The sequence below is a fragment of the Chenopodium quinoa genome, unplaced genomic scaffold (genome assembly GCF_001683475.1).
Source record: "Chenopodium quinoa cultivar QQ74 unplaced genomic scaffold, ASM168347v1, whole genome shotgun sequence".
Lineage (NCBI taxonomy): Eukaryota > Viridiplantae > Streptophyta > Magnoliopsida > Caryophyllales > Amaranthaceae > Chenopodium > Chenopodium quinoa.
In genome coordinates this window covers 5,387,986-5,402,385 of record NW_018744593.1, presented here as the reverse complement: position 1 = coordinate 5,402,385, position 14,400 = coordinate 5,387,986, and the positions used below count along the sequence as shown (strand labels likewise).

At 38.1% G+C, this 14,400-nt stretch overlaps 2 protein-coding genes across 2 annotated transcripts; one reads left to right on the top strand and one right to left on the bottom strand.

Annotated features, from left to right (window-relative positions):
- The first annotated feature begins 6,048 nt into the window (after positions 1-6,048).
- On the top strand, positions 6,049-9,669 carry LOC110699730 (basic leucine zipper 34-like). Its single transcript, XM_021877257.1, has 4 exons — positions 6,049-8,015; positions 8,802-8,892; positions 9,128-9,254; positions 9,353-9,669. Exons 1-4 carry the CDS (start codon positions 7,345-7,347, stop codon positions 9,529-9,531), a joined length of 1,068 nt encoding a protein of 355 aa, XP_021732949.1. The 5' UTR covers positions 6,049-7,344; the 3' UTR covers positions 9,532-9,669.
- A 1,375-nt stretch (positions 9,670-11,044) lies between these two features.
- LOC110699729 lies at positions 11,045-14,142 on the bottom strand. Its single transcript, XM_021877256.1, has one exon. It carries the CDS (start codon positions 13,821-13,823, stop codon positions 11,268-11,270), a length of 2,556 nt encoding a protein of 851 aa, XP_021732948.1. The 5' UTR covers positions 13,824-14,142; the 3' UTR covers positions 11,045-11,267.
- Between the last annotated feature and the right edge of the window lie 258 nt (positions 14,143-14,400).

The window sequence follows — 14,400 nt, the reverse complement described above, 5'->3', positions numbered from 1 at the left end:
GAAAAAGAGGCTATCACTTCTACTACGGAGCATGCACTACCACTAACAGTGGTGTTTAAGAATGGCAACGGATCGGATTCGGATCGGATGGAGCTCCACCTACATCCACCCGAATTAATCATTCGCTCCACCCGATCCACCAGTCACCCGCAAAACCCATCACCCGCATCCGATCCATCCGTCATCCGCGGGTTAAATGGGTGGATCGGATGCATCTCCTACTGTAACTATCTAATATAATACATTATTATAAATAAAATAAATAAAAAAACACCTTTAGCCAATTTTAAACTCAAAAATTAACCATTTATTAACTTTTTATTCCAAATTATTGCAATAATAAAAACATAAATAAAAATAAATCATGAACTTTAGTACTACATAATTTGGAATTGAGGGGGTTTTTATATTTTTTAAAATAAAATTAAAGAATTTTTAGAAATATTTATTTTTTAGAAATATAGAGTACATACATAATATAGTATGTAAGAAAATTGGAAAAAAAAATATATACACGGGTGGACTGCAGATCGGGTGATAAACGGATGACGGATCGGGTGACGGATGAAACGGAGCCCCACCCGAATCCGACCCGATCCATCACCCGCTTCATCCGTCACCCGCCCTTCATCCATTTAACTCGGATTTTCGTCCATTTACTTATAGCGGGTGGATCGGGTTTGCGGATATCCATTTAAAATTATCATCCCTAGTGGTGTTCGTGTCCTCCCCGTCCGTATTACTTGGATCATAAGGGAATAGGGGATCTACCATGCTGCCGTCCGAATTCCTAGGGGCATCTTTGTCGTACGTTTGCCTTGTACATGTCATGTTCGACTGTAGGGACAAAGAAGAATAGGTGGGGGTGAGTTGGCACGCACTACAAATGGACCCACTCCAAAGAGAGGAGGAATCATCTCCGTCTACTCTAGACTCCTTAGTCCCAGGTGAACGGCCGACCTCATGAAAAGAAACGGACGTAGCTAAGTATTGTACCAGTTCGTGTTTAAAAAATAATATAAGTATGAAAAAATAAGAAGTAAAGAGAAGTAGACAGTTACCTCTGTGCGAGAAGAAAATTTTAGAAGTTTTTTGAAGATCTTGAAGGTTGACCGGAAAACTCAAGGAAACTCGAACGGAAAAGTCAAATGCACGGCGGAGCTCTCGAAGATGTGAAGAAAATGCACTTTCTCTCTCTAAAAGCTCTGACCTCTCTCTAGAAAATGCAAAGTTGTAAAGTAGAAAAATGAAGTCAAACAACTCCTATTTATAGGCAAATTTATGGGGGCAAAATGGTAAAATTACTTTCTCCGCCTAGAAGCTCAAATGGTTAACTTTTGAAAAATTAACCTAACGGTTAAATTATCTTTCCCGTTAATATAGACGGGGAAGACGTACAGTTTCCCAAACGGCGCGTTAAAATAGACGGCCAGGTCAGAAGCCATTGGCCCAAGAAATGCAGAACAGGTGCCCCACCTGATACCATGCAGCACCATTCGTCCGACTGACTTCAAGACTTAAAGTCCATTAATGAAATCAAGTGGACTGATTAAGGCGGATAGCCTAAAGGAATAATCCCATGACCAGACGGACGGAACAGTCCGCCTCCTTTTTAACGATGCTCATTCCGCCCGATATTCGAACAATACTATATGAGTAAAGATTAGAGGACGCGACCCGTGGGGTATGAGCCACCCCTCTGAGGGGAAAATGTTAAGGGTAAAAATACTCCTGACATGTGGCCCAACCAAATAGTGACACGTGGCCTAATAGATGGGCGACACATGTCAATACTGGAGCACCTGAATGAGAGAAAAGCCTCCACTTGTCCTTGCCTGATGGCGCCGCCAATTAAAGCATACCATTCTAGGTCATCAAACCCTAGATAGCACACATTCCAACCTCTATAATACCCCAATCATTTATGATGGGAGGGGTAGATTAAGACATATCATTCAAGAGTATTAAATTGCTCCAACTTCTCTCTACTTTCTCTCTCTACATTACTTCGTTTTTTGGTCGCTAACTTGATCGTCGGAGGCGAATATTCCGTCAAGCAGAATATTCATTATTTTGCAGGAGTCTAAGACCGTCTGGCTATATTCAAGACCTGTGTCTGTTGGATTTCGTGATGTCCAACATCACGCGGAAGGAAACCCGCCCAAAATCCGCACACAAATTAAAGTAACTAAGCATGTATTAAAACCATAATCACATGATTAACAAGAAGAGAGAGAAAAAATCATTACCCATGAAGCGTGCTTTGCTCTCACTTAGAGCTCGGACTTGAAAGCATAGAGTCCCGCAAATGCGCGAACCTCCGACGGCTAACGCCCTCGCTCCCCGAACCGAGCCGACCCTTACCCCAAAGCTTAGTCGGGGCTAGGCCAAAATGACTTAGAGTATTAGAACAAAGGTTTTCTCTTCTTGGAGATCCCTTAAAGTTCACCAACTCAAGTGCTCTTTCCCAATGCTAAATGATTGGTATTTATAGGGAAAGGAGCCCTTGAAATCCCATCTCCCATAAATGTGGGAGAGTTGAAAAATGCAATATGGAATTTAAATTTAATTCTAAATTAAATTAAATATCCAAATGGATCACCAAACAACAAGTGACATGAGGAGTGCAAAGGGTTAGGTTAGGACCACAAGGGGGGGAAATCCTCCCCTTACTCCCCAAGCAATCCCATAAGCCACTCCGTACACACGCCCACACGCATCACCCCAGCTGGTGTGGCCTGCCTTGGGCGCCAAGGCTGCCTCGCTGGCGGCCTGGCCCCTAGGCTGGGCCTACAAGCTGGTTGCGTGTGCGTGTAGCCTAGCAAGCATGCCTCGCATGCATGCGGGCTGCTGTTGAGCGTGTTGTGCACTGCTACCGTAAGCTCAGCTTTCGAGCTGATGCTGCTGTGCTGGTTCCTCGCACAAGCCCGCGGCAGCGTGCCACGCATATGCGGGGCTGCTCGCTGCTGGGTGTTGCTGTTGTGCTGCGTGTGCCTAGGCATGCTAGCTTGGGTAGCCAACGCTAGCAGCTGCTAGCAAGGCCCGGTGCGCTAGCTTGCGGCTGGCCTTGCTAGCACTGCTAGCGTGCTTTCTCGGCGAGCAAGCCCCACCCAGCACTCGAGTAGGGTTGCTAGGCTTACGGCCTTGCTAGCGGCTATGGCTAGCAGCCCTTTATAGCCTAGCCCTCGCTCGGCTAGGCCAACACGAGGCTAGGGCTATATTTTAACTTGTTTTTTGGTTGATTTCTCGTCTTCGTCGATTCCTAGAATCGACTCCACTTATGACGTTCGGCTTCAACGCTCCAAGCTCCGAATCCGACGTCTTTGTTCGTAAATACTCTATTGACTCATTTAATCCTTTGGATTAATTTATCGTTTCGGTTCGGTTACACGATTGGGTGTGATCCAAAGGGTTCAGTCAAGATTAAGTTGTAATATTAATTATGCTTTAATATTACTGATCGGAAGCGGCCTCCAGTTAGGCATTCCGATCACTTGACCTCACTGAATAATTAGATTTCTAATTAATTCCGAACCCTCTATCGAAATAATACACTTGTTCGAAGGATACCATTCCTTTCAGTGTTCCGAGGAATTCCAGAAAACCCCGAAACAACAGCTACCTATTAAATTTTTTTTTTTCTAAAAACTACCACAAAGTTGTAAAAATTTAACTAGCACTACCACTCTAACATTTCCGGCTAAAATTTAACTAGCAAAACCGCCCCCCTGGCCTTCCCTACCCCGGAAAACAACCCCACTCCCTTCCCCAACCACTAAAACCGTCCCCTCTTTCCCCCCCTGTGCGGTTTCAGTGGTTAGGGAAAGGAAGGGGTAGTTTTAACGACGTAGGAAAGGGAAAAGGGCGGTTTCTAAACAAAGTCACAAAAAATTGGGATAGAAGTACATATATAATCTAAGAAACTACGAAGTATGATTAATCTTCTATGACTAGTTTATTCTAACATAATTTGCACATCTTAACACACAAGCTAATTGATACTCCCTCCGTTTTATAATAAGCGCAATACTTTAACTACCATATATGTCAATGTACAACTTTGACCATACCATTAATATTTGTAATTATATATTATTAAGAAATTTGAAAAAGTTAATACGGAATATTATGAAAATATACATAAAAGGTTAATCCAAAAGTATTTTATATGGCAACATATGTATTTTATATATTCGTAAAAAGTATAGTCAAAGTAAGCAGAGGAGCGACGGAGAGGGGAATGAACGGAGGGAAAAGAGGAAAAAAATAAAAGATAACTGGGGTTAAGTGGGTCATGTGAGGTGCACATGCTAGTCAAACCGGAAATGTAAGTTAATCGTCGAAATCCGGGGAGGGGTGGGACTTAAACAAAAAATATTTAAAACAGTTGTGCTTTGACCCAAAAAAAATTATTATAAGATGATTTTCAACAAAATTTTATTTTTACAAGATTGTTTTTAACAAATTTTTCTAATTATTAAATACTCTTTTTTCACATATAAAACTGTAAAAGGTATTACCAACTAACTTACCAAGCTTAATTCTGCTGCTTCATATCCTCTCTTCAATTTATTCCGTCCAACTTATACAATTATCATCCACCTTCATATTCCGTCCAATTTATTCTCACATATCAAATAATCATAACCAAATCCTTCACATAATTTAATTTATCAAGTCTTTGTCAACACATTATTTCGTCTCACATGACTAGATCTCATGCTTCTAGTTATATTAATCAATATTCCCTATTTCACACATTACATTATAATTCCGAACGATATGAAAGCCTAATCATGAAATTTTTTGGATTCGATTATCAAATCTTTTGCATAAAACTAATAAAGAATAATACAAAGGAATATTATTTGTATTAGCATGTACGTATTATGTATAATCGAATTTTTAAGGTGATTATATATATATATATATATATATATATATATATATATATATATATATATATATATATATATATATAACCTACTTCCTCCAAATTCGATCTATAGTTCATTTGTGAAATTAGAGCTGTCAAAAACTAACCCGATTCGAGAAGCCGATCTGAACCGACAATGATCTAAACCTGACCTCTACCTGAACAATGGGATGAAACTAGTGACCTATAACCCGACTTGAACCCGACCTAATGTTAACCGACAACCGATTTGATCCAATAGTTTATGACCTAAACTCGAACCTGCACCCGACCTGATAGTAACCGTCAACTGATTTAATTCGACCCGACAACAATCTGAACCCGAACTAGTACTCGACCCAATTAGAACCTGAAACCGGTTATAACCCAACACAACCTGTTATTGACTCGAGTCATAGAATGTTTAATAAAATTTTATATACCTTTTGTTCAGCTTATATATTGGTACAATTCTGGTTAACTCTCATTCCTAACAACATATTGGTACAATTTGTTCAGTTTATATACCATTTGTTCTCTATTACTTCATATATAGGTTTAATAAAATCTTGATAATGCTTGATCAAATTATGGAAGGCGTAATTATATAGGTTCAACTTGACCACATCGATATTTATTCGAATTGAACTTGAACCAAAACCAAAAATGATCTATCTTTAAGATTATCCGACCAAATAATTATCTGGCCCAACCCTAACTTGAACCCGAATGTACCATCTATTAAACCACCCAAACCCGACTCAACACAACCTAAACCTGGAATTGAACGTGACCTGAATTTGACTCGAATCGAACCCAACCTACACCCGAAAGCGTGAACGACCCGAAATAACCTGAACCAAAATTGATCCGACCCGGACCTAAACCTGATCTGAGGTTAGATTGACTCGACATAACCTGATCTTGATTTGACCCGAGACCTGATTTGACCTGACCCGAACCCGACTTGAATACCCGAATTAACAGCTCTACTCCAATATTTTACATATATCAATGTGTGACCATATTAAAATCATTAATTTATAACTTTAGTTGTAATATTTGTCGACGTTCTTATATATAGATAAACGTGAAAAGGCAAATGGTACGATTATTAAAAACTAAATAATATAATAATATTTGACTTTTAAAACTTGAATATTAGTCAATGATATAATTTTGCCAAATTGCATGCCTTCAATATTCAAATTTATGGTAATTTAAAAACAATTTTTAACGTTAATTTTATTCGACTCTTACAATCAAAATACGGACTAAAAGAAACCAAAAACAAATGTTCAAAAAAAGAAAACAAAAACAATATTTTCTAAACAATACTTGTGTTCAAGTCAAATAAGATCAAGTAATCAAATCATACCAAAATCACTTACTCTATCCATCCTAATTTAGTAATTTACCTACTTCGTTTTTCAATTTAGGGATTTTAACCTACTTGATCCATTTTATTTACTATATAATTGGCCTTATACAACTCTACCTTTTATCTTTTTACCTTTATCACTAACATAAAACCTACACATACGTATTTAAAACGAGTCGAGTAAACTAAGATGAACAAGGTAACACGACCCTTGCTAGTAAACATGTATTATTATCCAAATGTTGGACAATATATATTAACATTAAATTAAAATCCACCGTCAACAATAAGGATACGTGTTGTTTGAAGATCATCAGTAATATATTAATGGCGAACTCAAAATAAAAAAATAAAAATAAAAAAAATAAATAAAAATCTCAAGATTAGTATCACCGCCGAAGGTTTAGGAAGGCAAACCGGTGGCTACTATATTTGAGGGATATGCCTTTTTACTCCCTTCTCTCCACAAATTTAGCGATGATTATGCTCATTTATTCCGTTTTTCACGTGCTCTTCAAAGATTCCAATCTTCTATTTTACTTTTTTTTTTTTTTTTTTATAAAATTTTCAGCGATTTTCATGTTATACCGTCGGACTTTTTTCAACATTTTCCCTTTTTTTTCCTCCTAGCTGTATCATACCTGTCCTTTCTCTCTCTCTCCTTTCTCTCACAAACACATTGTGAGAAGATCAGATTTAGAGAGAAAACAAACAAAAAAACATTAAACAAAAAAACAAGGGAGATTTTCCTTGTGCATTTTAGCAGATTCTCAGCCAAAAGGAAAAGGGGAGAAAAGATTTTAATGAGCTGAAAAAGGATGTCATATATCTTATAACATATATATATATATACTCTCCCCTTAATTCCTAGTTTGTGCTGTGTTTTTTTCTTAAAAATTGAGGTTGTAGTGTTAGTATATCTACACACATTGTTCTTTTCTATCATCTATTGCGATAAAGTTGTGTATATCTGAACCTTATTGGTCGTCAACTAGATAGACAAACATCCCTTGAGTGGGAATTGGGAAGGAACAAAGGATATATAGAAATGGCACAATTACCTCCAAAAGTTCCTAACATTATACCCCAGAATTCTAGTCATCAACAACCACAACAACAATGGCAGGAATTCAAGCGCCCTCATAATCAACCTCAGCAGCAACAGGAGCAGCAGGAGGCGGGGCAGAACCCGCCTTGGGTAGACGAGTTCATGCAGTTTTCGGCAGTTAAGCGAGGAACACACCGGAGGACGGTGAGCGAATCGTCTGTGGCATTTGTCGAGGCGGGGGCAGTACCATTCTTAAACGGCCCGTTTCGTCCACCAGAAACATTAACAGGGAGGAGTAAAACAAACAATGATGAGGAGTTTGATAAGTTCGACGATGATCAATTTATGTCTATGTTTAGTAATGAGTTAGGAGGGTCGTCTTCGAATCCGTCATCGACTTCGGATCATAACAGCACGAATGAGGATCAAAAGAGAGGGATAACGAGAAAAGGGGAGCAGGAATTAGGAGGTAGAGCGAGGGTGGAAGACGGCGAAAAGGCGGAAGAGGTAGAGAGTTTGCGTAAGTTTGATAAGGAAGAAGCACAAATTGGTGGTAATAAAAAGGGTGGCAATGTAGCTGCTGCTGCTGCGGGTGGTGGTGGTAATGATAATGATACTGGTGTTGTTGATGCTGATCAGCAACCTGTGGTTGATCCAAAGAGGGTTAAGAGGTAAGCTTCATGATTACTATCTTTTGCATAAATTTAATTGAACTTTGAAGGTTTAATGATTACTGAATTTATAGAAAATAAATTTAAATGTTGATTTAAAAAAATATATATTTATCATTCTTATTTAGTTTACACATTTTGATTTTGGACATTATTTATATTTACTACTTTAACTGATATTTGTGATTTATAAATATGACTAAACATAACGATGTATAAACTTGTTAAATTCCTCTCAGTATATAATTTTCAAAATATCACCTTACAATAATTCTTACTACTCCGTAACTTAGAACAAAGGAAATAGAATGCTTCTACTTAACGTGTACTATCTAGTGTTCATAGAGATTTTTTATACTTTCTCCATTTCTGAACAAACATGCCAATATAAATGATTAATCATTTATATATGAAAATATACATTAATTATAAAATGTTGATATTGTTATAATGTATATGTATATATCAATTGCTATATTAACAACATTTTTTATGGTACCTTTTAAAAGTTTTAAATTATTATAAAATCTTGGCTAAAGTTAGTAGATAAATAATGCAAAAAGTCGAATTTTAATGAATAGTATTGAGATGATTTTAAACAGTTAGAATTTTGTGCAAATATGTTAAACCGTAAAAAGTCAATATTGAATATTCCCTCCCTGACCATTTTAAGGAGAGGGAAAACAATTTTCAAAATTTAGTTCACATTCACAAATTTGTGTATTCTTTCTCTACCGGACAATTTTTTATGTGAAAAAATAAATAAATAAATAATAAATAAAACAGAATACTGGCAAATCGACAATCAGCACAAAGATCAAGGGTAAGGAAGCTGCAGTATATATCAGAGCTTGAGCGCAGCGTTACTACTTTACAGGTTAGTACCTCTAACTCTAACCTTCTCTGTACACACTTTTAACATCCTCGCTACACCCTTAATGTGCGTGACACTTGAAATCGGGACGAACCCCTTGGCCTTGACAGCCGTCTGAGCTACCCACATAGTCACATACATATTGCCTTGCAATCCTAGCATGTCATTGTCTAGCAATTAAGTATTTATCACTGATTTGAGCCTCTTCTATTGTTCGACTTTTACTGCATCGCAAAAGAGTGAGGTATCAGCATTGTCCCCAAGGGTTGCGTTCCTGGATCACCAACGCATGATTCTAAACGTAGACAACAGCACTCTCAAAGCCAAGATTGCAGCTCTTGCCCAAGATAAAATCTTCAAAGATGGTAAGTTTAAATGTTTAGTATAAACAATGTATCATAAGTTCCGAGACACTTCTCTTCCTAACTTAACCTTGATACCAAATCGCTTCAATGAATGGCAGCTCACCAGGAAGCAATGAAAAGAGAAATAGAGAGGCTGAGGCAAGTATATTACCAGCAGAACCTAAACAAGACGGAAAACATTGTTCCGCTGCCTACATCCTCATCTTTGCTACCAACAACCACTCAGCCCCAACCACCCGACACCACAGTTCATAAGAATGAGCAGCTTACAGGTTAAAAAAGAATGTATTCTTTCAGTATACTGTACTATACCTCAATGATGAGAGACTTCATGTCAGAAATTCTTTGTACAGAACAATGTAAAAATGTTCCTTTGGTTTCTCCTTGTAACATAGATATGATTCTCTCGCATGCAGATGAAAATGCTGATTCCAACATGCATTATAGTAAGCAGGGTAATTTAAATATACAGCTTATTAGGAGTAACAGTTTAAAATTAAGCTACCACTCCATAGTTGATTACTATCTTCAATTACTGAGAAGATTAGACCAAAAATCGAAAGCTAGTTAAAATTTAATCACCAAGGATGTTAGGAAGTACAAAACAGAAGATGTTATATGATATATGCCTAGAAAGCAAGGTTATAAACGTTCTCCGCAAATCAGAGCTCCGAGGCCTCCAACACAACACACACTGTGAATCTCAGCTACTCCCAAAGTCCCAAGAGTAGCATTGATCATATACAAAGGACAGGATAAAATGTCAAATTTCAAGTTATTCTGCTTTTCTATTTCAAGGAAATCCAAAACTCAAACTGGCAAACCCATCAACTAATACAATACAGAAATATCAACAATGAAATGAAGTACCTACTAAATTCAAACTGGGTGAAAATGTACAAAACAACTAAAGCATGTCTCATTCACCAGTTTAGCTAAACAACATGACAAAGAAAATTTACTCAATGCTTTCTCACAAAATTCTTTATAAATGGCAAAGCAAATAAAATGCACAAAACAATGACCATTCCAAACATATGCATCCAAAAACCAAACCATTAAAAAGATAGTACTCGCCGGTCTTCAATCAATCGACAAACCAAGTAGGCAAAGCAGTAATATGGGACTCTGTCACAAACAGTAATTTGTATTTGGCATACACCATACATAGATAAATGACAAAATCACAACATAAACAAACTTTTCGAAAAGTTTAGAGCAGAAGAAAACATCTTGGACAGAATTAAGAAGGAAAATTATTGAAATTACAGAGGATTTTCCTTTGAGTCTCCTCTATAATGTTGATAAAACTGGAAAGGGAAGTAAAGGCTACGTCAGCAAAAATAATCACACAAAACCCCTTCTAATTTCGCTGATGCAAAGATGTGAAGACACATTTATGCTGATGGCAATGCACCAAAATGGAGATTAGACAATGTCAACGGTACAGGTAACAATCAAAATGAATTTTTAGGCGATAGTCTAAATTTTGTCCAATATGACAATTTAAAGTAAAATTCTCCTGAAAAATGACATCAGAACGATACAAGTAGTGACCAGGTGATATAGTGAATTTTTAGATCATTAGATGTTCAGAACTCAGAAGGAAAACTTTGGATATAGGAAGATAAAAGAAGGGATCATATAGAACTTTTCAATCACGGGTTTCAAGACTTGTTCTTAAGAAAATGCCAAAAAGAATGGAAACAAGGATATGCAAGCAATATCACAAGGAATGATTCTGAGGGGGGGAGGGGGGGTGGTGGGAATTGGGGGAGAGAGATGGGGGATTATTCCAGTAGTAATACACACTAGCAATTTAATTAGCATTGATATTAATCATATGGCAAGCCTGAGTTGCATACGTAAATATGACAATAGGTAGATCTGTTGCAACAGCCATTAGTACTAGGCATTTACATATTCCTAAACAGTGGCGATTTTCATACTAGCGAAACAAAGACACTTGATAGAGATACAGCACCTTTTCTACATCACCTAACAAACCTTCCATCATTTTGAAGGACCTTGCAGCTTAGTCTGAATATTTGCTGGCATCGCTCGCTTCCTAAAACGATTTTTCAGTAGTTCGATTTCCTTTTTAGCATCCATAAGCCTGCTATCTTGAGACTGAAACTTTGCCAAAACCTCAGTGTCCCACTTCACTTCAAGATCTTCTAAATTTTTCCAATAAGTTTCCTCAATTAGATTGCACATCACCTTGTTTTCTTCATCTTGCTTCAATTTCTCTCTCTCCAATTCCATGACACTTTTGACAACACCGCCAAAACCAGCATCTTTATAGATTGGTTCATCAGGTACTTGGCAACGCTTCCGGTAATCAGCAAATGCCTTTTGGGTTTGTTTTAAAGCCCTGCGATAACCATCTATCACACTGTTCATCAGATAGAGCTCCCTATCACGACGATTGACTTCTGCCTGTTTGCTCCTCTCTAGATCACTAAGCTTGTAATTCAACTGCATAATCTCACAGTCCTTTGCAGATAATTGCTGCTCCATATAGTGCTGTTGAGCCATACTTGCTTGCTGGTCTGCATTTTTCTCCGTTGCACGGATTATTTTAGCTTTCTCAATCCAATATTGTAATTGATCCACACAATAGTTAAATTCTGGAGGTTTATCTTCCCAATTGCCATCAAGTCTCATCCTCTTATTATTACCATTTAGCGCATGGTGAGAAATGTCATGATCATTGTCGATCTCCCTCTTACCAATATGATTAAACATGGAAGGGGCACCGATCATCACATCATTATCAGCAGTAGATGCCAAGAGCTCTAAAGAAGACTGACCCCCAAGTTCAGTTGAATAAGGCAGTTGCCCTGTTTGAAATGCTTGTATGAGATTTGTTGAAGTCATACCATTCAATGGACTTTTTGGCATGATATTGAACCCTTCTACATGTCCATCCCCATCAACTTCATCGTCTTCTACATCTTCAGAAACATCCTCAAATCCTCTAACTTCAGAGACATTTGCCCCGGCCATACTACAACGCTGCAAAAAGTTCTGGCCCCCAATTTTATTATTTAAAAACCACTGCCCCTGACCTTGTTCTTCTCCCATGTCATCCTCAAATCCCATCATGTCCTCACCCTTATTCTCCTCCCTGGAATTCTCAACATTGTCAATGTGATCAACATTTTCAATGTGATCAAAATTTTCAACATGATCAACATTTTCAATGTTATCACCATTTTCAGCATTCTCAATACTTTCCACCTTGTTACCCTCATCGACACCTCCAGAAATCCAGTTAATATCCTCTTCTTTTGCTTTTTCGAAATCCTCAACCTTCTCCACCTCACCAGCAAGACAGTCATTATCCTCCTTTACTTCACCAGCATCACCAACACATTCCACAGAAGCAGCACAATCCTGGCCAAGCCTCAATTCAATATTTTGATCCTCCACCTTCTGCCCTGCACTAGCTGACTTCTCAAAGTCCATCTTCACATCACCACCATCTTCATCATCATCCACGGTAACAGCCTCCTCCAAATTTTCACCTTCCATCTTAACTTTTTCCACCTCCATGTTTGGAGACTCCCTAAACAATTCCTCCTTCTGCGCCTTGATCATGAGCTGCAAATGCGATGCATAATAACACTCCTTCAAGCTGGTCCGTTGCGCCAACTCCTTATCCACCATAAACCACATCAACCCAGCCCAATCAACCTTCTGAGGACTCCCATCCCTTATCAATTTTGTCCATCCCACAATCTCCTTTGGCATACACCACAAATCCTCATCCTCATGTAAAATCATCCAATTCGCCACAAACTCATCCAGAAACGTCAGATATTCCGCCGGAAAACTTTCCCCTTCGCAATCCAGCTTCTTCGGTAATTTCAATGCCCGCCCCAAATCAGCCCTACTAACCCCAATCCTAGATTCATCAACATAACTACATCGATTTTTCGGGTTATAACTCACAATTAACTTCCCAATCAAATCAACCCTAATATTCCTATCAAATTCAATATGAGCAAAATCCCACAACTCCAACTTCTTCAAAAACTCCTCATACCTCGAAAAGTCAAGAACTTTTCGAGGAACAAAAGGAATAGGCTTAAAACCTTGAGACAATTGCAGCATTTTCCTCTCCAAAGCAATCTTACTAACATGATTATTCTTATTCCCCTTCTTCCGTTTCGATGTACGACGAACGGAAGCAGATGGGTTATTACTACCCTTAAATTCTTGCGCAATAGATTGAGTTTCAGACGACATTGAAGGATGATGAGGAGAAACAGAGACATTCATACCTTCTGCCTGATCATTCTCGGGTTCGGGCTCGGGCTCGGGATCATCCTGAAGGTCTTGATCATCATCTGCAACATGGGGTTCTTCAGATTCTTCTTGAGGTTGATTAGATGGGTTTTCTGGAGGTGGGTTTTGAGTTTCAGGGGTTGAAGGTTTAGGATTCTGAGATGGGTCCTCAGATTCAGGGTTAGGGCTAGGGTTTTGAGATTCTGACTCTTGCGATTCTTTTGGTTGTGGTTGTGGTGGTGATGATGGTGGTTCAGGTGGCGGTGAATCGGGCATTTTGAATTGTGATTTATGAAGATTGAGAGAGAGAGGGGAATGCAAGCAGTTATGGAAGACTTCTTTGGTAAAGTATGAGTAGAGAATAGAAGAAGATGAAATCAGTCCAGTGAACGTTTTGACTTCGCATTGAGAATAAAAGAGAGATTTTTTTTTTTCTTTTTTTTTTTTTGTTGGAAGAGAGGGGCAACCGGGCGAGGCCCCTAAAGGCTGCCATCGATTTTTATCGATTGTAAGGGCTCAAATTTTTCTTTAATTTAATGTTTTAAGTCAATAAAAATCACCAACAGTATAGTGATTATAATCAGTCACTCGATGTAGGGTTTAGTCAGTCCCTCCATGTAGAGTTTACTATTATTTTTTTTAGTGTGTGCAGGGATACAAATTTAAAAGATTCGTCTTACAAATTTGTGGAATTGTGGGTATGTTGGTATAGGGGTGTAAATTTAGAAGATTCGTCTTGCAAATTTGTAGATCTTGATGACCAATCAAGTTTTATCACTTTTGCGACTATACATTAATGGAGTTCCGTCAAAAACGATGCAAAGATATCTAAAATTATCCAGGAGCAGTTCAG

Excerpts from the sequence above, each read along its gene's own strand:
- LOC110699730 (XM_021877257.1), top strand. The coding sequence starts at position 7,345 with ATGGCACAATTACCTCCAAAAGTTCCTAACATTATACCCCAGAATTCT. Across the intron at positions 8,016-8,801 it reads GATCCAAAGAGGGTTAAGAG|AATACTGGCAAATCGACAAT; the intron begins GTAAGCTTCATG and ends TAAATAAAACAG. Across the intron at positions 9,255-9,352 it reads AGATAAAATCTTCAAAGATG|CTCACCAGGAAGCAATGAAA; the intron begins GTAAGTTTAAAT and ends AATGAATGGCAG.
- LOC110699729 (XM_021877256.1), bottom strand. The coding sequence starts at position 13,823 with ATGCCCGATTCACCGCCACCTGAACCACCATCATCACCACCACAACCA.